The sequence below is a fragment of the Lampris incognitus genome, chromosome 3 (genome assembly GCF_029633865.1).
Source record: "Lampris incognitus isolate fLamInc1 chromosome 3, fLamInc1.hap2, whole genome shotgun sequence".
Taxonomy (NCBI): Eukaryota; Metazoa; Chordata; class Actinopteri; order Lampriformes; family Lampridae; genus Lampris; species Lampris incognitus.
This window is the reverse complement of record NC_079213.1, coordinates 73,671,303-73,696,759: the sequence shown is the minus strand read 5'-3', so window position 1 is coordinate 73,696,759 and position 25,457 is coordinate 73,671,303. Positions and strand designations below refer to the sequence as shown.

The window sequence follows — 25,457 nt, the reverse complement described above, 5'->3', positions numbered from 1 at the left end:
GCTTAGATAATGGATGGATGGATCTTGCAGATGTGCAGTAGATGACATGTTAACAGAGCCAAATGGGACAATATAGAGATATATTGTAAACCAGTTGCTACAAATGCTGTTACCACTAACAGGACAAACATAATTTGATGTGCTAGATCCACCTCACTTTGTCTTCAGTTAGTATCTGCTTTTGTGTTAATGATTGTTTCAGAGGCAATAAAAAGTGAACTGTTTTTTTTTCTTAACACAATTGTTTATTTAAAAAAAAATCAATCAAAAGTGAAGTTTAAAAAGGGTTGATTAATTCTTATTCATATAACCAACACTACATCTTTGCATCTTGGCAGTTCTGCATTTGAGTGGCAGCGGCATAGTGGACCGGAGTGTGTGTCACCTTTCTGCTTATATTAACAGGTTTAATGCGCTTGACCCCACATCACATGGGTCAAGTCAAGTCAATTTTATTTGAAATGCCCAATATCACAAATTTGCAGCAACACAAGATCCTGTGCTTAGACCCTCGCATCAGATAAGGAACAACTCCCTAAAAAAAAAAAAGAAAAAAAAAAGAAAAAACCCACGTCACATACAGTTAAAGTCAAAATTATTAGCCCCCAAGGAACTATGGAACATGTCCCTAAAATTCCACCCAATGTTTACGTCTTTCATAAAACTTTACATAGTAAAACATTCATCAATGTTAAGGCCCCTATTTGGTACATTTTGGGATGTAAAATAAATCTTCAGGTTTGCTTTATACAAAATGTATTGAAAATTGAGGTGGTCAAAATTAATAGCCCCTATGTGATTTTTTGCTTTCAAACCACACCTGAGCAATCAATCAGCATTGAACTTTACTTAAGGGACTCCAATGAACAGGGCTAGTGGCACTCGAACACTTGATTGAGAGGGACTACTCTTAAATTCTTGGTAAGAAGTAATTTCATCATGCCAAAAATTAAGAAATCAAACTCAGAAAGAAGAGAGTGGATGCTCATTTTAAGGAGGAAGGCGTTTCAGTGTCTAGAACAGCTGTATGTTGTATCATTACAAAGCACAAGGAGAAAAACTCTGTTAGAAACAAACCTGGGAGCAGTCAGTCAAAAGTGCAAGATTTCAAAAACTTTGGAGAGGAAAACAGTCAGAGATGTCAACAACAATCCCTGGATCTCTGTCAAGACGATTGTTGCTGAACTGGCCTCTTCTGGACTTGATGTTTCAAGGAAGACAGTTGTGAGGGCTCTTCATCGTGGTTGGCTTCGAGGTCATTGTCCAAGAAAATCTCCATTGCTCACACAGCAGCACATCAAAGCCAGACTGAAGTTTGCCCGTGAACATTTGAAACACGGGCATGAGTTTTGGAAGTATCCTTCGGTCTGATGAGACTAAACTTGAGCTGTTTGGGCACATGGATGTTGCTTTTGTTTGGCGAAGGAAGGGAGAGACCTTCAACCCTAAAACACAGTTGCCACAGTTTAACATGGTGGTGGGAACATAATGCTGTGGGGCTGTTTTGCTGCTTCAGGCACAGGGAACCTTGTTCAGGTGCATGGGATCATGAAGAAAGAAGATTATGTTGACATTTTGAAGGATAATGTAAAGAAATCTGCTGCCAGTCTAGCTTTAGGTTGCTGCTGGGTCTTCCAGCAAGACAGTGACCTGAAGCATACAGCCAAGTTGGTCCAAAACTTTTTGAAGGACACCAAAATCAAGGTCCTGGAGTAGCCCTCTCAGAGCCCAGATCTCAATCCTATTGGGAATCTGTGGCGAGAGCTCAAGGTTCATGCCCATGCTTGAAAACCATGCAATTTGGATGAGCTGGAACAATTTGCCAAGGAAGAATGGGCTAAGATCCCTCAAGAGACATGTGCCAACCTAGTAAGGAACTACCATAAGAGGTTGTTGTCAGTTGTGAGTTAGAAAGGTTACACTATTGACTATTACTTGTCAGAGGGCTAATAATTTTGGCCTCGTCATTTTTGTTTTTTCTTCTTTCAATTCAGTGCATCAGTAAAATATCTTAAATCAAGCTTAGTGGAATTTTGTCTTTGTTCTTTTGGAAGCAATTACACTATAAACACTTTTGGTTATGGTCATTTCCATGGAAAAGTTAAGGGTTTTGTTTGATTTCATAAAGGGGGCTAATAATTTTGACCTTAACTGTAGGTCTCAGCATCTTTGATGCCAACATTCTACATAGGCAATTCAAATGCAATGATCATAATGCAAGTTATCCCTCTCAAGAAAGACAAAGCATAGATTTCCTCTCTCAAAGTGTCCATGTATTGCAGCCTTTTTATTTGGTTGAATTCATCACCAAGGGAATCTGTTCTACCACCGTAGGGTCAATACAAACACGTTTCCAGCTCACATAATGCAAAAAAAAAAAAAGGCTTAACAACACTTTAATGCTGGCAAGAGGTCAAAGCAAAAGACCAGAGTGCAAAGGTTGTGGAAAAAAAGGACTACACACTTTTGGTAAATGGTGCCGAGATGTCTTTGCAGGGTGGGTTAAAGAGTTTCGACTTGCTGAGAGATGTTCAGAAAAGACTGTCTACATCGCCCATCTCCACAACCACTGTCTTCAGCTGGGAGTAGTATTCAATTGTGATTTGACCGTTCTCTCTCCCAAAACCTTGGGGGGGGGAAAAAAGGAGCTCAATTACGCCATTAAAACTGAAGCACTTTAAAGATTGTTGATCATTCACACTGATTACCCGATTCTGTGGATTTTATCGATCATTCAGTCCATGGGAACCCACAATATTGCCGATTTTCTATCCTACTAGGTATATATATTTATTGTCAACAGTACCATCAATGCTGGTTCTTTGGCACCGTTACATCCAACAAACCCTTTATTAATTTTCTTAGCTGCAGCTGTTTTTATCCTGCTATGCTAACATCACACCAGCCTGCCATGTTTTTAACCTTTAGATGGGTTTTAACCTGTAGGTGCCAGCAAACTCACTAAAACGGTCTAGGGTTTAGTTACTCTTTCAACGATCTAGCAGACATCACATTGACATCTCACCTGACATCTTGTATCCTCCAAATGGTACCTCCACAGGACTGATGTTGTAGTTGTTTATGAAGCAGGTCCCTGCCTGCAGATTCTCAGCAACACGATGAGCTCGTGAAATATCCCTGCAGAGATAACACAGAAATGAAGATTTGCACACACCCTTTGTTGTTCATTCACAGTGAGTCACACCGTCATCCATTCTTGAGCAATGAATGTTAATTTGTAATAACCATACTTTGTGGTTTTTTTGGACACCATACACAGCACCCACTACATAGAAATAATTATCTTCCAAGTGTAAAAGGTCAGTGATTAGGAGCAGTTGAAACAGAGCTTTGGAGTGTTCAGATAATAGTCCCACTGTCATGCTGACCTGGTAAAGACTCCAGAGGCCAATCCAAAGGTAGTGTTGTTGGCCCTCTGGAGAACTTCCTCTTCAGTGTCGAAAGGCATAACAGACATTACTGGGCCAAAGATCTCCTCCTTCACGCATGTCATGTTATCTGTGCAGTTATCTGTGTCGGTAGATATAGATGGAAACAGACAGGTGTTAACTGAGAAACAAATGCAGATTAATAACTATTTGATGATGTATAATAAATGGTTTGGCATACAAATTAGCATTTAAAAAAAATTGCTGAAGAAAGTTTCCATAAGACATACCAAGAACACAAGGTGTCATGAAGTAGCCTCCCTTCAGTTTGGGATTAGTGGGAGTGAATGGCTCCCCTCCGCAAAGCACTTTAGCTCCCTAATAAAATAAAAGTATTAATCAATTAATTGGAAGAATGAGGTAATTTACAGTGATTAAACACAAAAATATTTATAATTCATTTGAGGGAAGACAGAGTAGTTTGGCCAAGTGCTGAATGTTCTACTGAAGCTGCTTTATGTCGATGGTAGACTCCCCCATAAAAAGGTCCTTGCGTAATGCATACATGACAAATGCACCTCTTTCTTGGCCTGACTAACAAATCCCAGCACTTTTTCAAGGTGTGGTTTGCTGATCAGTGCTCCCATACGGGTGTCCTCCAACAGAGGGTCACCCACGGCGATGGCCTTGGTCCTCTTCACAACTTCTTCCAGGAACTCTGGCATGATTTCTCTTTGCACAAAAACTCTGGTGCCATTACAGCAAACCTACATACAATTGAGACAAGATTTTACCAGCACAACACTGATGAAAAAATATTCTTTGATCAGGTCCAGATTGGGTCAAGCTTGACAGGTTGTGCAAAGTTATTCATTAATGTTGGTCAATAGTTTCCAAAAGAAAAGGAATATGTGATCTTGAGAAAACAATATGGATGGAAAAATAACTATTGCCTCACCTCACCCTGGGTGAGGAAGTTTGCCATGAGAGCTCCCCGCACTGCATTCTCCAACTCACAATCCTTGAAGATGATGAGGGGCGATTTCCCTCCCAGCTCCAGAGTCACAGGTTTCACTCCCTTTGCAGACATTTCCATGATCTATGAGGAGGAAACAACCTATAACAAATAGGAATTGGACTCTATCTGTTTGTTGGCAAATAAGGTCATATCAGCCCTGGAGATCCTGTTGTCTTATAATTTACATGACACCTTTGTTATTGCTGTGGGGCAGTCACTCCACCCTTCAATTTGTGCCAATACAATAATAGAGAACAGTGCCATGAAAAAATATTTGTCCCCTTCCTGATTTCCTTCATTTTTGCAAATTTGTTGCACTGAATGGTTTCAGATCTTCAAAAAAAAAGGAATACAAGACGAGGAGAACCTGAGTAAACACAAAATATCATTTTTTAAATGATTATTTCATTTATTAAAGGAAAAAAAAAGTTATCCAAAACCCATATCACCCATGTGAAAAATTGCTCCTTTAGCAACAACAACTGCAACTAAATGCTTAATTGGAGATTCGTCTTTCACATCGCTGTGGAGGAATTTTGGCCCGCTCTTCTTTGCAGAATTGCTGTAATTCAGCGACATTGGAGGGTTTTCTAGCATGAGCTGCTCATTTAAGGCCCCGCCACCACATCTCGATGCAGGACTTTGACTAGGCCACTCCAAAACCTTAACTTTGTTTCTTTTGAGCTATCCTGAGGTGGACTTACTCATGTGCTATGGATCATCCTCCTGCTGCCTAACCCAATAATGCTTAAGATCATCGACTGTGGGGCGGATATTCTTCAGAATTTTCTGGTAGATAGCAGAATTCATGAGTCCTTCAATGATGGCAAGTCTTCCAAGTCCTGAAGCAGTAAAGCATCCCCACATCATCACACTAACCACGTTTGACTGCCGATATGACGTCCTTATTGTGAACTCTTATGTTTGCGCTACGCCAGACATAAGTGGAACAGGTCCCGTTATGTCTGGCATAAAGCAAACACAGCATTCCAAAAAGTTCCACTTTTAACTCGTCTGTCCACATCAAATTATCCTAAAAGGCTTGGGGGTCACCAATGTGCTTTTTTTGCAAATGGGAGATGACCACTAATGTTTATCTTAGTTAGCAGTGGTTTGCACTGTGCAACTCTCCCATGAGTTCCCTTTTCTGGCCAGTCTCTTTCTTATTGCCAAATCATGAATGATGACCTTAGCTGAGGCTAAAGAGGCCTGCAGTTCTTTAGATGTTATTATGGCAGGAATGAGGAAAAACAAAGGAGACCAAGGCGAGTTTGATGTTTATTCCTCAACTCCAAAAACCAACTGCAGCAGAAACAACCCTGCACCGACGAGCCCGGGAACGTAAACCACGCCCCCAGCTCACAGTCCTGCTGGGTGAGAGGCATAGCCCCTAGTGTCCACCACACAGCCCCCCCCCCGAACACCCAGAAGGGACTCTTGGAAAGAAAATTAGTGTCTCACTGGAGGCTTAAGCAGCCTGCCATAACAGCTGTGCCATCCCTCAGCCGAAACAGTAGGTGAAACAGTCCAAAGCCGGCTGAGAAGCAGAACGCTGAACCCGTGAAGACACTGCCGGGGTCCTGGAAGGAGGACGACCCCGACGGGGAAGGTGGGCCGGAAACACAACTTCGCCTGCCACCCTGTGCGCCGGTTTAAGCCTATCAAGCGTGACACGCTCCCTACGCCCACCCATATCTAGCACAAAACCCTTAGGACCCGTCTCAAGAACCCGAAATGGGCCATCGTATGGGGGTTGGAGGGGCGAGCGGTGAGCATCATGCCGTACAAAAATAAAATGAGCCAACATGAGCTCCGCAGGCACGAACGACCGCGGAAAACAGTGGTGAATGGGGCCTGGAACCCGAGTGCTGTCGGACAAAAAAGGATAAACGGCCGGACGGGGTCGAGGAGCGGAACTCCCAGGCAAAAATTCCCCAGGGACGCGGAGCGGCTGACCGAGCACCAGCTCAGCAGGTTACGTGTCGAGGTCCTCCTTAGGAGCCGAACGCAACCCGAGCATAACCCAAGGTAAACGATCCACCCAGTTACCATCCGAGAGCGCAGCGCTGCCTTGAGCGACCGGTGAAAACGTTCACACAACCCGTTAGCCTGAGGGTGATACACAGTAGTGCGGTGTACCTGCACACCCAAGGATCGCGCAAGTGCCGACCAGAGCTCTGACACGAACTGGGGGCCCCTGTCTGAGGTGATATCTGACAGAGTGCCGAAACGGGCGACCCAGGAGGAAAGAAAAGCGCGTGCAACATCCGAGGACGTTGTGGAGGATAGAGGGACAGCCTCTGGCCACCTGGTGGTCCGATCTACCATTGTGAGCAGGTGCGTAAAACCCTGTGAAGAAGGTAGAGGGCCCACCAGGTACACATACACGTGGTCGAAACGTCTGGCCGGGATCAGAAACGGTTCGAGGGCCAATTTAGTGTGCTGGTGGACCTTAGCGCGCTGGCACGCTACACATGCAGCTGCCCACCCCTTGACGTCCTTGCAGAGGCCAGGCCAGACGAACTTGGAACCGACCAACTTCACCGACGCCCCAACTCCAGGGTGCGAGAGGGAGTGAATCGAAAACTCAACGGTGCCAGGCCACTGGAACAACGGGGCGGGGACGGCCGGTGGAGACATCGCAGAGGAGGGCAGGACTGCCTTCCTGCATCACAGCGTCCTCTAGCTTGAGACCAGTACGCGTTGACCTAAGGGCAAGGACGTCCGGGTCGCTGGGCTGGTCGGCAGCCATAGCGGAGAAATCCACACCGAGGTGCACAGGACACACAAGAACACGCGACAGATAATCAGCAACAGGGTTGGACTTCCCGGCCACATGCTGAATGTCCGTTGTGAACTCGGAGATCGCCGCTAGGTGGCGCTGTTGACGAGCAGACCACGGCTCAGTCACCTTGGACATGGCAAAAGCCAGCGGCTTATGATCCACATAAGCCGTGAATGGGCGACCCTCCAGCAGGAAGCGGAAATGCCGGGTTGCAAGGTGCAGTGCCAGCAACTCCCGGTCAAAAACGCTGTACTTGCGCTCGCTATCCCGCAGTTTGCGGCTAAAAAATGCGAGTGGCTGCCACGCATTCGCCACACGCTGTTCAACCACAGCCCCCACGGCTATGTCAGACACATCGGTTGTTAAAGCTATGGACGCCGTGGGTGTGGGACGGGCGAGGAGGGCAGCATTAGCCAGGGCGCACTTAGCTTCGTCAAAGGCCTGGACCCGTTCGGGAGTCCAGTCGACAGGGTCGTTAGCCTTCTTAAGCCGCAGGGCTTCGTAAAATGGCTGAAGGAGGTGGGCAGCGCGAGGGAGGAAACGGTTATAGAAATTCACCATGCCCAAGAATTCCTGCAATGCCTTAACAGAGACTGGGCGGGGAAATTCCGCCACCGCTTGCACCTTAGAAGGCAACGGGACCGCGCCTTGCGGCGAAATGCGGTGACCCAAGAAGTCAATCACCGGCAGTCCAAACTGACACTTGGCCGGGTTGACTATCAGGCCGTGTTCGTCCAGACGACGGAAAACCTGTTTCAGGTGCGCCAGGTGCTCTTCAGCTGATGGACTGGCCACTAATATGTCGTCGAGATAAACGAACACGAAAGCAAGGTCACGCAACACCGAGTCCATCAGCCTCTGAAAGGTTTGCGCTGCCCCCTTCAAGCCAAAAGGCATGCGCATGAACTCAAAAAGCCCAAACGGGGTGATCATTGCGGTCTTGGGCACGTCCTCTGCGCGCACGGGAACCTGATGATAGCCGCGCACCAGGTCCACCTTAGAGAAAATAGTGGTACCTGCCAGGCGTATGGAAAAGTCCTGTATGTGTGGGATGGGATAGCGGTCATTGGCGGTGACGTTGTTCAGGCGGCGAAAATCGCCGCAAGGCCGCTACGACCCATCCGCCTTGGGCACCATGTGAAGCGGTGAGGCCCACGGGCTGTTGGAACGCCTCACTATACCCAGACGCTCCATGATGGCGAACTCCTCCTTAGCTGTAGCCAATTTTACCGCGTCGAGGCGCCGCGCGCGCGCAAAAACTGGCGGTCCCAGAGTGGGAATTAAATGTTCTACCCCGTGTTTAGTAACCGCGGTGGAAAAGGCAGGCGTAGTCACCGATGGAAAATCCGCCAGCAAACGCTGAAAAACATCCCCTAATGCTAAAAAGTTAGCGTGTGTTAACGGCCTGGCTCCCCCTGTCTCGCACGGAACAGTGGCGAAAGACACAGCATCAATTAAACGGCGGTTTGTAACATCAACCAGCAGACCATTAGCACACAGAAAATCCGCGCCGATAATAGGAACAGTAATGGCGGCCAATACAAAGTCCCACTCAAAATGGCGCCCGTGGAAGCAAACAGTCACCAACCTTGTGCCAAACGTCGCAACGGACGAACTGTTAGCTGCACTTAAGTGTGGGCCGCCGCCTTCGGCCGACCTGTCTGTCTTAGCAGGAGGGAGTAGGCTCTTTTGCGAGCCTGAGTCCACCAGAAACCGTCTTCCTGACATCGTGTCCTTAACGAAGAGCAGCTCACTACGTCCGCCAGCGCCCACAGCTGCTACTGAGCGCTGGCCCTGGAGTTTCCCGCCGCCTCAAACGTGCACGGAGGGACGCAGCGCCACGCTTTGCCGCCGAACCGCTGGTGGAAGAAACAGAGGCCTCTCCCGCGCCGTCTCCGGGCAGTCACTTCAGCCACCACTGCCGGGTCCGCGTCCTCCGACGTCGGCTGCAGAGGCTCCGATGCCACACTGCACAGAGAACCGTCTGGTAGCCAGCAGGACCCGATCGGCCTCCTCAGCCAAACCCGCGCGCACAGGAGACGGGAGCTGGCGCAGGAAAACGTGCGGGAAAAGGAACCCACCTTCGTCTGAGCCTAGCAGCGACAGCATATTGTCCATGAGATCCACAGCCGTCCCGTCCGCGATATTATGAACCCTACATAGGCCTCGCCAAAATCCCGTTTCTGGCTTTGTCACGTGTGCGCCACCGTAGCAACGCGAAAATATGTTGTTATGGGGTTAGCGCTCATCAAGGAAACGCTGTACACCCACAATTTAACCTGTCTAAGTTATCCACAATCAACATTAACGTTTTTAACTCAATCTTTGCTTGCTCCACGTTTGAGCATAGGATACTTCACCCCTTATCATGACTACAAACAAAACGAGCTCCTATATTGTAGTAATATGACTTTTACAAGTCTTACACATTAGCGCCACCTTCAGCTCTTGCACATTAGCGCCACCCTCAGGAAGATGACATATTTGACTCTGTCGTGATGTACTACTCAATGTAACCTTTTAGCTGGGGTTCATTCTGATTCTTTGTCTCATCAAGCCTCAAATGCATCACAATTATAATACCAATAACGTATCCAAGGAGCAGAGGCAGACCTTGTAACCTAAAATTGTTAGGTTAGTCAACTTAAGGCTATTCTTTCCCTCACAATCATAATTTCAACCCCATGGTTCACTTTTTAGACGATTCATAAGTTCAAATTGAAGGTAGCTAACGTTAGCTTTGCTTCGCACCGAGTTGATAGTTGATTGTTTCCTTAGCAACGCAGCGGAAATCCGGCGTCCGTTCGCGGAAATCCGGCGTCCGTTCGCGAGATTTGGGACAGGGTACGGGATTTTGGCGAGGGCTATGTAGGGTTCATAATATCGCGTCCCGTCCCCCAAACCGGATAGGGAAAGGATTCTATCTGCCCTCTCTGCGGTAGATAGGCTGTACCTCCGGAGCAGAAGATGTTTGAGGGCGACGTATTTATCGTGTTGCGGAGGGGCGCGCAACAGCTGCATGGCCCGGCGTGTGGACTGCTGGTCCAGCGCAGCGACGACCAAATAGTATCTGGAGTCGTCCGCGGAGATTCCACGCAGGTAGAACAGCGCCTCGACATGCTGGAACCACGAGGCCGGGCCGCTCTGCCAGAACTCTGGGAGTTTCACAGCCGCGGCGAGAACGGCCAGCTGTGAGAGTTGGGGCGGCGTGGCCGAAGTGGATTCACACTCCTCTTCTGCTCCAAACATGTTCAATTCGGGGTCACCAATATGGCAGGAATGAGGAAAAACACAGGAGACCAAGGCGAGTTTGATGTTTATTCCTCAACTCCAAAAACCAACTGCAGCAGGAACAACCCTGCACCGGCGAGCCCGGGAACGTAAACCACGCCCCCAGCTCACAGTCCTGCTGGGTGAGAGGCATAGCCCCTAGTGTCCGCCACATTATCTTAGTTTTGTTTTTTGTGACTTCCTGGATGAGTCGTCACTTCACCTCTTGGAGGAATTTAGGGAGGCCAGCCACTCCGAGAAGACTCACCACTGTTCCCAGTTTTCGTCATTAAGAGGAAATGGCTCTCGTTGTGGTTTGCTGGAATCCGAGAGCCTTAGAAATGGCTTTGTAACCCTTTCTAGACCGATATCTAAATACCTTTGATTCTCATCTCTTCTTGAACTTTTTTTCCCCCTTTTTCTCCCCAATTTTACTTGGCCAATCACCCCACTCTTCCGAGCTGTCCCGGTTGCTGCCTCCCCCCCCCCCCCCCCCCGCCGATCCGGGGAAGGCTGGAGACTACCACATACCTCCTCCAATACACGTGGAGTCACCAGCCGCTTCTTTTCACCTGAAAGTGAGGAATTTCGCCAGGGGGACATAGCGCGTGGGAGGATCATGCTATTCCCCCCAGTTCCCCCTCCCCCGAACAGACGCCCCAACCGGCCAGAGGAAGCGCTACCGCAGTGACCAGTACACATACTCACATCCGGCTTCCCACCTGCAGACACGGCCATTCTTGAACTTAATTTGATGGAAGTATTGTGTGCCACTTGTTGAGACCTTGTAACCTACTTCACATTGATGGTAAGGTTCTATATACGAGTCATGTTTAGATTAAGTAGGGCTGGCAATAATCAATTCTGAGTGTGTCTGTACCAACTGAATCCAATGACAATTAAATTTAGTTAACTGTATGATTGAGTAACTAAGGGGGCAATTCCTTTTTCATCCAGGTTCAGTTGGTGTTCGACAACTTTTTTCCTTGAATGAATAAAATTATCATTTAAAAACAATTTTGTGTTTACTTGGGTTCTCTATCTTATATTACATTTTGTATGAAGACCTGAAACAACTAAGTGTGACAAATGTGCAAAAATAGAGGAAATCAGGAAGAGGGCAAATACTTTTTCACAGCACTGTACATTTCATGAGACATTTTGCTTGTGTACCTTCTTGCCTGTTGGAACACTACCAGTGAAGGACACTTTGGCTACCATGGGGTGGTGGCAGAGCAAGGTGCCAGTCTCTGCTCCACCTTGTACCACATTGAAGAGCCCATCAGGTACCCCTGCATCTTTGTAGATCTCAGCCAGTATGACAGCAGTCACAGGAGTCATTGGAGAGGGCTTAAAAACCATGGCATTACCTTGGGGCGAAAAGAAAATTACATCACATCCTATGTACTGGTAAATGTAATATAACACACAAAGTACTGTTGCATACTCACCACATGCCAGGGCAGGTGCAGACTTCCATGCTGCAATCTGGAAGGGGTAGTTCCAGGCCCCAATTCCCACACACACACCAAGGGGCTCCCGCCTTGTATAAGCAAATGCGCCCCCGGGGAGCTGGACATGCTGGCCTGCAGAAAATAACATGTAAAAAGTGATGCACACTTCTACACCATTATGGGTGCACTGGATAAACCTCTAGAATTTAAACTTGACAATACAAATATTTAGAAAAGAGATGTTGATAGGAACCTGAGAGTGTAGCGGCCATGCCAGCATAATACTCAATGCACTGCCAGGCAATATCAATATCCACCTGTGCTTCAGTGATAGACTTTCCATTGTTGATCACTTCTAGTTTGGCAATGTTGTCTCGTCGCTCCTATTGACATTTGAAATGTAACCATAATGTTATGTTATGAAATGGATGAAGATAAACAATGTTTAAAAAAAGATGTCAAAAGTATCTCTTTAAAACAACGAACTTGCATTTGTATAACTTTATGATTATGCAATGGCAGTTTAATAAGTTCTTGCCCACACGATGCAAGAGAGCTCACACAAGGACACAACCAATTAATTGTTATTCTGCGCAAATATGGGCCAAAAGTGATGCAACACATCTATTTAATGAATAACTAACCTTTCTTTATAGCTGTAAGATAGCAGATGTAATTTAGTTGTGCAACCATGAGACCTGGCCAGCAACTTTTTTGAAATGTAAGACGGTTATTTCTTCTTTTTATGAAAAGAATACATGTGAACTGGATGACATCTCACCCTGATAATGCGAGCAGCCTCCAGCATAATGCGAGCCCTTTCCATGCCTGCCAGCTTGCCCCATTTTAGGTGGGCACTGTGGGCACTTTGTATGGCCTGGTCTACCTCATCCGCCCCGCAGGGAACTATCTCACACAATACACGACCTGCAGAGTAACAACGCCATGATGAAGCATTATCTTACAAATATGTGGGCTACAGATTGGTTGGCTGCAAGACTTTACAAAAAAAAAGAAAAGCTTTTTGAATCTTTGAGAATGACATGATCAGTAGTTAAAACAAATTCTGCTAACATGCAAAGCTAATTTTTGGTGGGATTAATTAACATTTGTGGGTGATTCTTCAATTTGGGGCACTTTAGGCTTTTGAAAAAATAAAAAAATGATTTCTTTAAAATCTTTTTTTTTCATTCTCTTTTCCTTGAAAATCTACCCTGGGGACAGGAAAAACTCCCTTAACTGAAGAATCACCCTTACATAAATTGTTAAATACTAGTGATTTAAAATCTAGAAAATGTGAATCGTCCACTCCCCCACAAAACAGAACAGGACACGTAAAGAAGGAATCCTGTTACATAACGGGACATTTTTTGACTCGTACGATGTGCCGCTAACAAACAGGGCTTTGACCACGGCTCATCCACACAGGTTCCCTGTAAGCATTAAAAGACCCCAGCAAAACTTTGAAAAGCTTTTAACTTTGAAAAGCAAAACTGCAGCAGTCGGTTGCGCATACCAGTTGCCGGTTCGTACACGGGCTCGGAGTTTTTCCCACCCTTGGGCTGAACTCGACTCCCAGCCCAGAAATTCAGATGATCCGTGACAACGACAGTTCCCGTCGAGGCACTCGGCATCGTGTTCAAAAGCGACTGCATTTTTTCACACGCTTCTGGTACCTGCAAAGAACCCGACACAAACAGCTGTCAATGCACTGAGTAACATGCGATCTTCCACCCTTAATTCAGTTCATATATTTAGTGCGTGCGATTAACGTGGAGAATGGAAATGAATCTCTGCAGACATTACCGCGGAGGACCCTCCTGGCGGACTGCTAAGCGGCTGAAGCCAAACGTTAGTTTAAAGTTGCGAAACACGTGAGCGGTGATACGGTTCGTCCCATGTGACCGTGGACTGAACGTGGGCGCGGTCTGCCCCAATTCAATCGATCTTATTTGGATTCGTGTCCTTCTTTTTTGTTATTCTGTTATATCATCTTCACTGTTTTGTTAAGGTTTTTTTTTTAAAGTTTCTTTCTTCCATCCTTTCTCTTACTTCGTTCTGTCCGTTTCCTTCTTTTTTATCTATGCTACAGTAGCGTAGCCAGAAATTTGCTGGTGGGTGGGCGTACATGAAACTAGGTGGGCAAATTAAGTTCCTCTAATAGGCCTGTGTGTATATATACATAATAACTACAATGTAGCCTTTGTGCAAGTACATAGTTGTTGTATCCAGGGGACACTTTTATGACTCTGCTCATAAACCAATAAATCACTCAGACACAGCGCTACAATCAACGTCGGTGTTTACTCGGAGCCTTCAATTAACTTTTTTAAAACAAACATCCGGGTTCCCAGCATGCATTGCTCACACACCTACGGCAAGTAGTGTAGGACAAAAATACAACAATAGTTAAATAATATTACATGTATTTTGTGATCGCCAGTTTTGTAATTACACAAGCCTGTGTTTAGTACAATATGAATTATATATGTATATACGTGTATAGTTTCAATAGCGTTACTATATTTATACAGCTATCAGACACAAGTAGCCTACAAAGAACAAGAAAATATTATTGCCTACAATTGTTGTCAAAATCACAGCACAAGACGACTTGGCTTGGTGTTGAACATTGAAATCGTTTCATGCTACTACTACTACTACTACTACTACTACTACTACTACTACTACTGCTACTACCAGAGATGGGCACAAGTATCTTGTTACAAATCACAAACACTTGGTATCAAAACAAAATACTAATGAGAAAATGTATTTCGGATGCTCTCGTTAGAGGGCGCCAAAGCTGATCGTCTGTTTCCATCTCTTCTTGTCCTCTGCATCTTCCTCTGTCACGCCAGCCGCTTACTTGTATGTCCTCCCTCACCACATTCATAAACCTCCTCTTTGGCCTTCATCTTTTCATCTTGCCTGGCAGTTCCATCTTCAGCATCTTTCTCCCAATATACACAGCATCTCTCCTCCACACATGTCCAAACCATCTCAATCTTGCCTCTCTTGCTTTGTCTCCAAACCGTCCAACCTGAGCTGTAATATATATGAATATAATATATATACTTGTTCCTGATCCTGTCCTTCTTCGTCTCTCCCAACGAAAATCTTAGCATATTCAACCCTGAGATCGGCTCTGAGCGATCAGAGCCAATCCTTGGTGTAATCCCACCTCCACCTTGAACCCATCCGTCATTCCTACCACACACCTCACCACTGTCACACTGCCCTCATACATATCTTGCACCACTCCAACATGCTTCTCTGCCACTCTCAACTTCCTCATACAATACCACACCTCCTCTCTCAGCACCCTGTCATATGCTTTCTCCAAATCCACAAAGACACAACTTAACTCCTTCTGACCTTCTGTATACTTTTCCATCAGCATTCTCAAAGCAAACATCACATCTGCAGTACTCTTCCGTGGCATGAAACCATACTGCTGCTCGCTAATCATCACCTCTCCTCTTAACCTAGCTTCTATTACTCTTTCCCGTATCTTCATGCTGTGGCTTTATACTTTATACCTCTGTAGATGCGAGGGTCTAAGGACAGGATGTTGTGTTGCTGTAAAGCCCCTTGAGGCAAATTTGTGATATTGGGCTATACAAATAAAGTGACTTGACTTGACTTGTAGTTACTACAGCTCTGCACATCACCCCTATTCTTGAAAATCGGTAGCAGTATGTCTTTATACATGCTCATTAATCCAGGTAAAAAAAATCACAGAAAGGTGAATCAGTTCATCTGGACACAACGTTTAGTAGGAGATACGTTTCATCACTCATCCAAGTGACCTCGTCAGTCTCAACTGACTGCAGGTATCCCGAACCTTATACATATAAGGCATCCCTGAACCTTATACTTTACAGCACAGTTGCACATAGGCGTGACCATTAACTAGAGTTTCAATGGCCATGTGTACCATTCACAGAGGATTGGGGAATAGTTGGAATCCCAGCATTGTAAGACGGCGACAGATGTACCCCCCCCCCCCCTTGGTTCAGGGATGGTCATTCCCTCTTCTTTCAAGGAAGAGGATGTGCACATCCTTGATAGGGAGCAACGCTGGTTTGAACCGGGCGTCAAAGAGGCCAATCCTCTGTGAATAGTACAGATGGCCATTGAAACTCTAGTTAGTTGAAACTCATTCCCACATCTTCATGCTATGCCTGATCACCTTTATGCCTCTGTAGTTACTGCAGCTCTGCATATCACTCTTGTTCTTGAAAATAGGTACCAGTATGCTTCTTCTCCACTCCTCAGGCATCCTCTCCCTTTCCAAGATTGTGTTAAACAACCTAGTTAAAAACTTCACTGCCGTCTCTCCGAAACACCCCCATGCCTCCACAGATATGTCATTTGGACCAACTGCCTTTCCACTCTTCATCCTCTTCATAGCTGCCCTCACTTCCTCCTTGCTAACCCACCGTACTTCCCGATTCACCAGCCCCACATCATCCAACCTTCATTCTCATTTTCATCATTCCCTCAAAGTACTCCTTCCACCTTCTCAACACACTCTCCTCGCTTGTCAGCACATTTCCATCTCTATCCTTCATCACCCTAACCTGCTGCACATCCTTCCCAGCTCGCTCCCTCTGTCTAGCCAGTCGGTACAAGTTCTTTTCTCCTTCCTTAGTGTCCAAAGAGTTCCTTCTTTTTATTCTGTGCACTTGCACAAATTACACTGCATTTCACTGCACATAATGTGTTATAAAACTGGACTGACTGCTTTCTGGTGAAGCAGATGTATCATGACGATGTTTGAAAATTCGTTTCTTCAACATAATTCTGAACAATTTTCAGACTTCTATTGTTGTCAGACTCGTCTCTGCTTTATAGGCCTACAGGCCTAAATCACAAGTTTACAGATTCCTGTATACTTTTCCGATACTATATAGATTTGGATATGACGTTAGCAGTCATCAGGATTCCGACTGGCCGTTTCAAATGCGAACTCTCCATCTTTGCACCCTGTTCACTTGAAAGTTAAGTCCTTTACTCAAATGGCCCCAACACTACTGGCAATGATTGAGGTTGATGGAAAACTTATCGGTTCACCATATTTTCCCATTACACCCCCCCCCTCCCATTTCCAAATAATTACTGTTGTGCCCTTCCACCAAGCCAGCGCTTCGTGTTACACAGTATAACTTGCGACTGAGCTGTATGGTTGAAATCTGTTTCTATAGATATTAAAAAGAAATTATGGCTATAAAAATACACTTAACATTTATCAAATATCTTCCTCATTGACAGCTCTCCACTGACTCAAAAATCCACCAATCAACATTTCTAAAATGTGCACACACAGAATTTATTGAAAGCAGCATTTCTAATATATTTCAGAGCAAAGCTTAACCAAACGCAACCTACACTGGTATCGTTTAATGTGATCTGAATGAAACACTGACGCTACCCTTTGAGTTAAACTGTGTACACATTAAAAAACAAATAGATAAGGTTTAAAGCCAAAAAAAAGTTTCAATTTAAGTAATCCAACAGTAGTCTTGACAGTAGATTATTGGACCCACATCACCCTTATTTTGAACGCACTTTCAAATGCAACACAAAGCACTGTGCTGGAACTACTCTACAAAATCACGGTGTTTGACTGTCATTCTAATACATACAACGGGCATCACAATAAAGGGTACAGTCATGTTTCTATACAATATTACTTCCAAGTGAAAAATATGGTCCTAAAAATTTGATTGTAAAACTTTATTAATCTTTCAGAAATATGGATACAAAGAATGGCATACAATAATACTGATGAGTGAATTAGTACGTCATTACATTGATTTATCATAAACTTTTAAAAACAATTTGGGGTCTCAACTGCATACAATGTACACACTTAAATTGGTAGCAATGAATAAGCTGATGTTTCTTCTCCCTCCGTACAAGTCTGGGGATCTAAAATTTAAATAAGTAACAAACAAAAAAAACCCCAAAAAATAGAACAAGGAGTCAAATGGTAGGTGCTGTGATACAGTAGCTGCAACAGGCAACACCAGAGGTCATTCCAGTGCATGAGCAGCACTGTGCGCCAACGAGAGCCGTCACTTCACAAGAGTCAGCAGTCATGGCGTATGAACACCATGGCTGAAACTAGTGCTGCATGATTGATCTAATTGCAATCGCGATGTCAGCCTGTGCAATAGACGTGTTCCCTTGTTTACATGCACCAAATGTTGTGTACGCATATTGTGAGGCAAAACGGGGCCACGAGTCCTGCATTTATAAACATTACTACATTCATTTCAAAGAGATCATCACGGAAAAGTTGATTTAAAACGAAACAAAATGCCTCACAGTTGTCGCACTGTCGGTTGTACCAATCGTAAAGATGGTAAAAACAAGCATCTGCATTTTTATCACATGCCGAAAGGGAAAACTCCAGTCGAAAAACGAAGAAGACAGGCGTGGATTCATGCGATCCGTCGGGAGGACTGAAAGACGTGGGCAGAAGAGCAAATATCAAACGCAAAGATTTGCGGAGAACATTTCATATCTGGTATGTATCCGTTTCTTACACTAATAAGTATTGTGACTGAACATACGTAAGTACCAGCTCTAAATGTGATGCTGTCATAGTAGAGCAACTGCCAAACCAAAGTGTGAGTTGTTAATGCCTAGCCTTCCTCAAGTCTGACGATGATGATTCCATCAGCTTTCTTGTGTCATGATGTTTGAGGTCATAATTTGACTCCAGCCTCGATCTCATAACCCTACAAAAAATTCAACTTTTGTTGAATACAAACAATTCAACCATACAAACAGTTAAACTCTGATTTGATGAAGCAAAACTTGTTTTCCTTCGATAACAGATGGTAAAAGCAGTCTTGGACATGTCCTCCAGCAAAGTAATCGTATGCTTCTAAGGACTTGTATGCCTTCACTGATTCTTACGTAACTATACTTGGTGTGTCTATGAGGTGTCCAGTCACATCCCTCCAGCCGGTGTTTGGCAACTTCGTAATGTCACTTGTCCAATGAGTTTCAGCAAGCAGAAACGGACCGGGAGGTTTTTCTCCAGTGCTTAGCGTAAGTTTCGACTTGTAATGCTTTCCGTCTTCCTTGCTGAGACCTTCAACATATTCTGAGATGTCCACTTTCTCCAATTTCTAACTCTTCTCTGTTTAATTTTGTCTTATATGCTTTCATAGGTACTCGCGTTGTTTCTCGGCCATGTTTTACAACATGTTCTGCGCGTGCACCTCGTTTACAACGCAGCTTTTACGTCACGTGGTGAGGAGTCTATTATATAACCGCACAAAAGGCTGCGATTTAATTAAATAATAAAATGTACTTGTGTGAACGTCTGTTTGTGTGCAGTCTGCATATCTATGCCCACAATTAAGAGATGATTAATCAGTCTCTAGTTAGGCAGTGAAGCGTGTGCAGTCTACGGTCACATGACTATATCCGGCATGCTGTGTGCAGACCAGAAAGAAGGGGGAAAAAATAGATAACGATGACAAAGAGCAGGTTAATGCTGACGAAGTGGTGGCAAAAAAAACTTGACCTGTTATATGGCGATATTTTGAATTCAAGCTCACTGACATTGAGCAGAAAGAGGTACTATGTAAAACATGCAAAATGGTTTGAATCCGTGTTACCTCCGGCTTGGTCGGGCGTCCCTACAGACACAATTGGTCGTGTCTTTGGGTGGGAAGCCAGATGTGGGTACGTGTCCTGGTCGTTGCACTAGCGCCTCCTCTGATCGTTTGGGGCACCTGTTCAGGGGGGAGGGGGTACTGGGGGGAATAGCGTGATCTTCCCACGCGCCACACCCCCTGGCGAAACTCCTCACTGTCAGGTGAAAAGAAGCGGCTGGCGACACCACATGTATCGGAGGAGGCATGTGGTAGTCTGCAGCCCTCCCCAGATTGGCAGAGGGGGTGGAGCAGCGACCGAGACAGCTCGGAAGAGTTGGGTAATTGGCTGGGTACAACTGGGGAGAAAAAAAAAGGGGGGGGGGATCCAAAAAAATAAAAATAAATAAAAACATGCAAAATGAAAGTTGCCACATGTCGCAGCAACACGACAAATTCGTATTATTTGTATACTATGTATAAATTTGTTTATTATATCGCAATCGCAGTATTGTACACAATAGTCGCAATATGACTTTTTCACCAAATCGTGCAGCACTAGTTGAAACTGTCTGTGACAGTTAGGAAAACTTTGCTGCCTGAGGGGGCGGTCCCAGAAAACCTCCGGCTTGTTTTGTTGCAGCTCTTGAGGGTGCCAGACCAAGCATCTTCTGTATGTTCTGGGGAAAACACATTGAAACATTTGGACATTCAGCATAAATACATCATTCTTAAGTGCAAGATGTAAGTGTTATGACACTTTTTTATATGTGGTGGCCTTTCCACATTAGATTTTTTTTTTTAATTATGAAGTTTGGAGATTCAGCAAATCTTTATCTGTCATTGTGAACATAAAAATGCATAGTTGATTATTTAAAACTTCAACTGAAAGAGGTAACTCACTGTATATAGTTGAAGAGGGAAGCACACTTGGCTTACAACACAAAACATAAGCACATGATCCAGTCATTGTGCACTCTAATACACCCGTAAATAATAATAATAAAAAGCATTGCACTTGATAGGCTTTATGAAAAGGAAAATACAATACATGGAAAAAATATTCCAATAAAGGCTATTTTTTAAAATATCTCCAGATAATAGTCTGGATAGCAATAATTATTGTTCAAGGCATTTGTTTTGTTAGCCCTTAAAAAATTTGATAAGCTAAAAGAGCTACATTAATGTTTAAAAGACAGACTAAAACTTCACTCAGTATGTCAATCTTCTCTATCAAGCCACGAGCAATAAATATCTAGCCAAACAGATAAGAACTAATTGCTCGAATGCCGTGTGACCTGAATGGATGTGGTATTGTCACCATGGGGTGTTAGTATTAGCAAAGTTGGACTTTGTTAAAAAGATTTAGATAAAGTCATATAACAATGTTTAAAAACCTATTCTGATATGCTAGATCACATAGGTTTCAATTTCACAATGCTTTTCAAGGGCAAGGCTCTTGTGAACTCATCTTCAAGTAAATCCGTTTCAATGAAACGCAATTCACCACCTAATTCTAATGTTTTAGCATTCATTATTTCAACAGATATTGGATGCAGGAGTCCAAGGTGTCCAGGACAGGTTTTGAATTTCAATGAAAATCCAAATCTGATGTTAATGAGTATAAAAAGGTAATAACTCCAACCCAGGTTTATAGTAAAAGTTACCTGTCTGATGGACATGGTGCAAAGAATGTAGAGGAAAATAAATGAACAGTCAGTATAATCCTCGCCCAGTAGGTTGCGATGTGACAATCCCTGGATGTAGGACAGTGGGACAAATGGCAGTTTGGCTACTACCCTCCCATCAAAACTGAACAAAGAAAAAAAGAAATAATGGGTGAGAGCTTAAAAAGAGTTGGAGTATCAAAGTTTTGTCTTTGCATCAACAGAAGATGTAGAGATTGTAATACAGTGTGAAATTACTGCAATATTTCACATTTGCAGAATATAGAGTCTTAATGATTTAATAAATACTGTATAAGCCTTGGCCTATACACTGCATTTAAAGTTACAACTCAGAAGTTGACCGATGATTAGCCCCAGCAGAAACTCGTCTGATATTTAACATTTTTTAAGAATATCTGCATCATACTCATAATGAGCACATCCAGGAACTACTGATGGTCAATATTGTCTATTAAAACTTGAACTACTTTTGTGTAACTCATTTACAGTGAAAACGGTCTTTTCCTGTTCAGAGAGCCTGCCTGCTGTTACTACATGTAACTGCGGAACAATCCGCCCTGCAAATTTTCTTCATATGTTCTATATCTTATTTTATGAAGATTATTTAGAATCATCAAGAAAAGAAAAATCTGATTGCTGTTGCTGATCAGATCATATGGCTTTTTACATAAAGTCTTGATGCATGCTCAATAATCCAAGTAAGAAAATCTCAGAAAGTTGAATCAGCTCATCTAAACTGGGTCCAGATGAACTGATTCAACTTTCTGGGATGTCTACATGAACCTGTCACAAAAGTAAGTGTGCAAGACATTTTATCAAAGTAAATAATGCTTTAAAATTTAAACAGTGGCCAATTGAGCAATTACTTACATAGAGTTGAACATGCCCATCAACGCTGTAAAGCAGAAGCCTATGGCAAACATAGACTTCATGCGTACCTTAAAAAAAAAACAATAAAAAAAATCAAGTCAATTTCAATTCTGAATTGATATACTGACTGATACATGTTGACAGATAATTAAAAACACATTCTGAATAATTAGGCATCTCACCATAGAGAGGTCTCTGTTGTTGTTCTTTAGTTTCTCTTCTTGTCTTTCTGCAATGAATTAAACAACATATCGTGCTTATTAAGACTAGATATTTCAAAATCACATTCTGCTGGGTCATTAGGACCGGATTATTTCTTACCAATCTTTTTTTTCTGTTGACGTCCTGCAGACTCTGTGATGGTTTCCTTCTTCTTCTCAACTGACAAGACATTAAAGGGTGAATTTCAATGGTAAATATAACACATCACTGCAAATTTAATAGGATCCAAAGTCACTCACGTTTTTTGCTTTGCTTTTCCACTTCAGCCTTTAGCCTTTTGTATTTTTCGGTCCGATACACTAAAACCCATGTAATACCTGATGGAGGAAAAAAAAAAAAGTTTCAGATAAAAATTGAGGTTCTTTGTACACTGCATTACTGCTGCTCAAACAGATGTGAACTGGGTTTGCTGCTAACAGGCTGGAGTTACAGTGTTCCCAAAACGCGACATAGTAGTACTTCTCACAGGCTGTAAATTCTTCTTCTTCATCTTTCGGCTTGTTCCCTGTTTCTCAGGGGTCACCACAGCGGATTTTACAGTTTCCATCGGTACCCTGTAAGTGCACAGCACCAATGGCAGCCGTTGTTAACCCGGGCTTTGACCGATCCGGTATGGAGCCTTAACCGATCTGGTATGGTCTTGTCAATCCACATACTCTTCTTCTTCTGGCTTGTTCCCCGTTTCTCAGGGGTCACCGTAGCAGATTTTATAGTTTCCATCAGTACCCTGTGAGGGTGTCAATCTGCATACTGATTTGGCAAAATTTCATGTCGGATGCCCTTCCTGACACAACGACTAACCCTATAAACAGGGGCACAGGTGAAGTGCTGGATGCCATCCCAGTATTCATGGACTTGTGCACATGCCTGTTGCCACTCAGGTTGTAAACTGAATTTTTGATTTCAAGATCTGGATTTCTAACAATCGCCATTTTAAAAGGAAAAAAAGACTTGCCTAGTTTTGGGGTGGATATTTCTGTCAGCAAGGAGTACAATTTTTCCTACTTGTCTTGTTTGCATATCATCTCCGTTTCACCAGCTCTTATGTGACAAAACTGGACCATTTAAACAAGCCATTCATAGTTGTCCCTCAGGTTAATGTCGCACCAGGTACAATCAACCAGAATTTTGAATGAGGCTACCAACGCTGAGAGCAAGTAGCCTCTAATCCCACATAGCCAGACCTCTCCTTCTCCTCAAACTGAGAGGGTCTGGAGAAAGTTAATGAAAATTTGAGTTAACGAGACCTCAGAAATCCCAAGCCAGCCATTCGATTGGCTGTGAATTTTCCCTGGCATATTTCCATTGGTTGAAAGTATGACAGCCTACTGTGTCTGCCCTTTTCTAACCAACTTTTGTGGTAGAATTTCTCCAGACATCGGAGCTTGACAAAATGGAGGTAATGGCAATGCGAGATTAACTGACCTATGGTTGAGCAGCCATTATCATTGTCAAGGGAGGGGCGGGGCCAGAAATACTGTCTGCCAGCCATTCGGAGTAGTAGCTGATGAATAATGCAATTATTATATTAATGACCCCCCTCACCCTAACAGCCCATTTCATTTCATAGGTGGGGGATGCGGAAGTACGGGAAACCAAACGACTGTTGGTGAAACCAAACAGCCTTTGGTGAAATAAAATATCACATTTGTGTTTCATAGACATAAAGTAGACAAATTTGTCAGAAAGTTAGGAAAATTACCCCCTTAAAATAGTTCAAATTGAATTCTAACAAGCTGCAATTCAATGTCTAATATTAAATAAGAGATTTCAATCTAAAAATTACTTTCAATACACATTTACCCCTCTAGCTGGATAGCGTCAGACAACGTAAAACCGAAAACTATTTAAAAACTGAAAATCTGTGGTCACTTAAATTATGCTGGTAAGAAAATAACTGAACGTGCCACTGGAGTTTGAATGAAGAAAAGGAAATTAATTTGTTAAAAAATAAATAAACAAACAAAAGTGCCTTGCGCATTACATAACAGCAAAAACTTGGACAACTTTTTCAGTGACAATATTTCTGACACAATTGTGCGTTTTGTTGCTGATTGCACTGTTTTTTTACTGCTTTGTTTTATTGTATTTGATGTAAGGTGACCTCGAGTGTCATGAAAGGCGCCTTTAAATAAAATGTTTATTGTTATCATCATTATTAACAGTATGAAACCACAAAATTAAATCAAATGAATTTCGACAAGACATTTACAGGCTTGGTGCTTTTAGCTGGGACCCACAAACATTAACAAATTAAACTGTTGTGTAATGGCCGGCGGCGCACACATTTGTAACTCTGGTTAACGCTCGCCATTTAGAGATATCGCGATATTAATACGGCCCACTACAGCAAGATGTGTGACGTCAGTTAAGCCAAATCTTAGCTTCTTGGCTACCTAGCCCAACTGCCTGCCTTTGTTCTCAAATGCGTAAGTAACTGGCATAAATGTCATAACGGGTTATGAATTAACTTCTTATCTTGCAACATCATTCTGAAAGGGTAAAAAAATGCTATACGGGTTGTCTCATATAATGAAGACCAGTCAAATTGTCAGTCTCACAAACGCAACACTTACCCTCGGCTAGGAGCGCCGTGCACACCGAGATGAACACAATAAGAATCGTGTCTGCAAACATAGTGCTCATGATCGCGGTTAGGCAAGCTTACACCACCGAATTTAGATGCCTGTCGATACAGCGAGAGACTCTTCATTTATATACAAATCCGCACCACTTTGAGCGGATATAGTTTCGGTGCCATAGAACTAGGTCAGCACTAGTGAAAAGGTCACGCATGTAGAATTATTTCCGGTTCGTAACTTCAGCATTGAATCCTGGTTTGCGTACTCGCCTCCTCCTCTTCCAATGTGTCTCCATTTGCGAGCGCCCTCCACCCCTAGCGAGTGTAAACAGCATCTTAAATGAAAATGATCCTGTGTGAACATTTGTTACAAATACTTTGTCTCCACATGTCTATCTTTTTTAAAACTTTTTTTATGTCCAATGTTTCAATTACAGCAAATAAAAATCTACAACAACCATGGTGGCCCAGTGAAACAGTGGGACGAATCTCGGAATCCCATCACTTCTGTCTGCTAAGGCACTGCCTACCCATCCAAAATTGTCCTTGTGTCCTTCCATG

General features: G+C 43.7%; 2 protein-coding genes across 2 annotated transcripts; both read right to left on the bottom strand.

The window, feature by feature from the left end:
• Positions 1-244: 244 nt before the first annotated feature.
• LOC130110337 (4-trimethylaminobutyraldehyde dehydrogenase A) lies at positions 245-13,784 on the bottom strand. The gene is made up of 12 exons (XM_056277413.1): positions 13,723-13,784; positions 13,433-13,592; positions 12,698-12,843; positions 12,170-12,299; positions 11,914-12,048; positions 11,636-11,832; positions 4,348-4,488; positions 3,968-4,156; positions 3,680-3,767; positions 3,390-3,531; positions 3,026-3,138; positions 245-2,626 (listed from the first exon to the last, which is right to left on the bottom strand). Exons 2-12 carry the CDS (start codon positions 13,569-13,571, stop codon positions 2,532-2,534), a joined length of 1,515 nt encoding a protein of 504 aa, XP_056133388.1. The 5' UTR covers positions 13,572-13,592; positions 13,723-13,784; the 3' UTR covers positions 245-2,531.
• Positions 13,785-17,243: 3,459 nt separating this feature from the next.
• On the bottom strand, positions 17,244-25,097 carry tmco1 (transmembrane and coiled-coil domains 1). The gene is made up of 7 exons (XM_056277425.1): positions 24,892-25,097; positions 22,555-22,632; positions 22,415-22,474; positions 22,276-22,322; positions 22,094-22,161; positions 21,203-21,347; positions 17,244-20,215 (listed from the first exon to the last, which is right to left on the bottom strand). Exons 1-7 carry the CDS (start codon positions 24,959-24,961, stop codon positions 20,117-20,119), a joined length of 567 nt encoding a protein of 188 aa, XP_056133400.1. The 5' UTR covers positions 24,962-25,097; the 3' UTR covers positions 17,244-20,116.
• Positions 25,098-25,457: the final 360 nt, after the last annotated feature.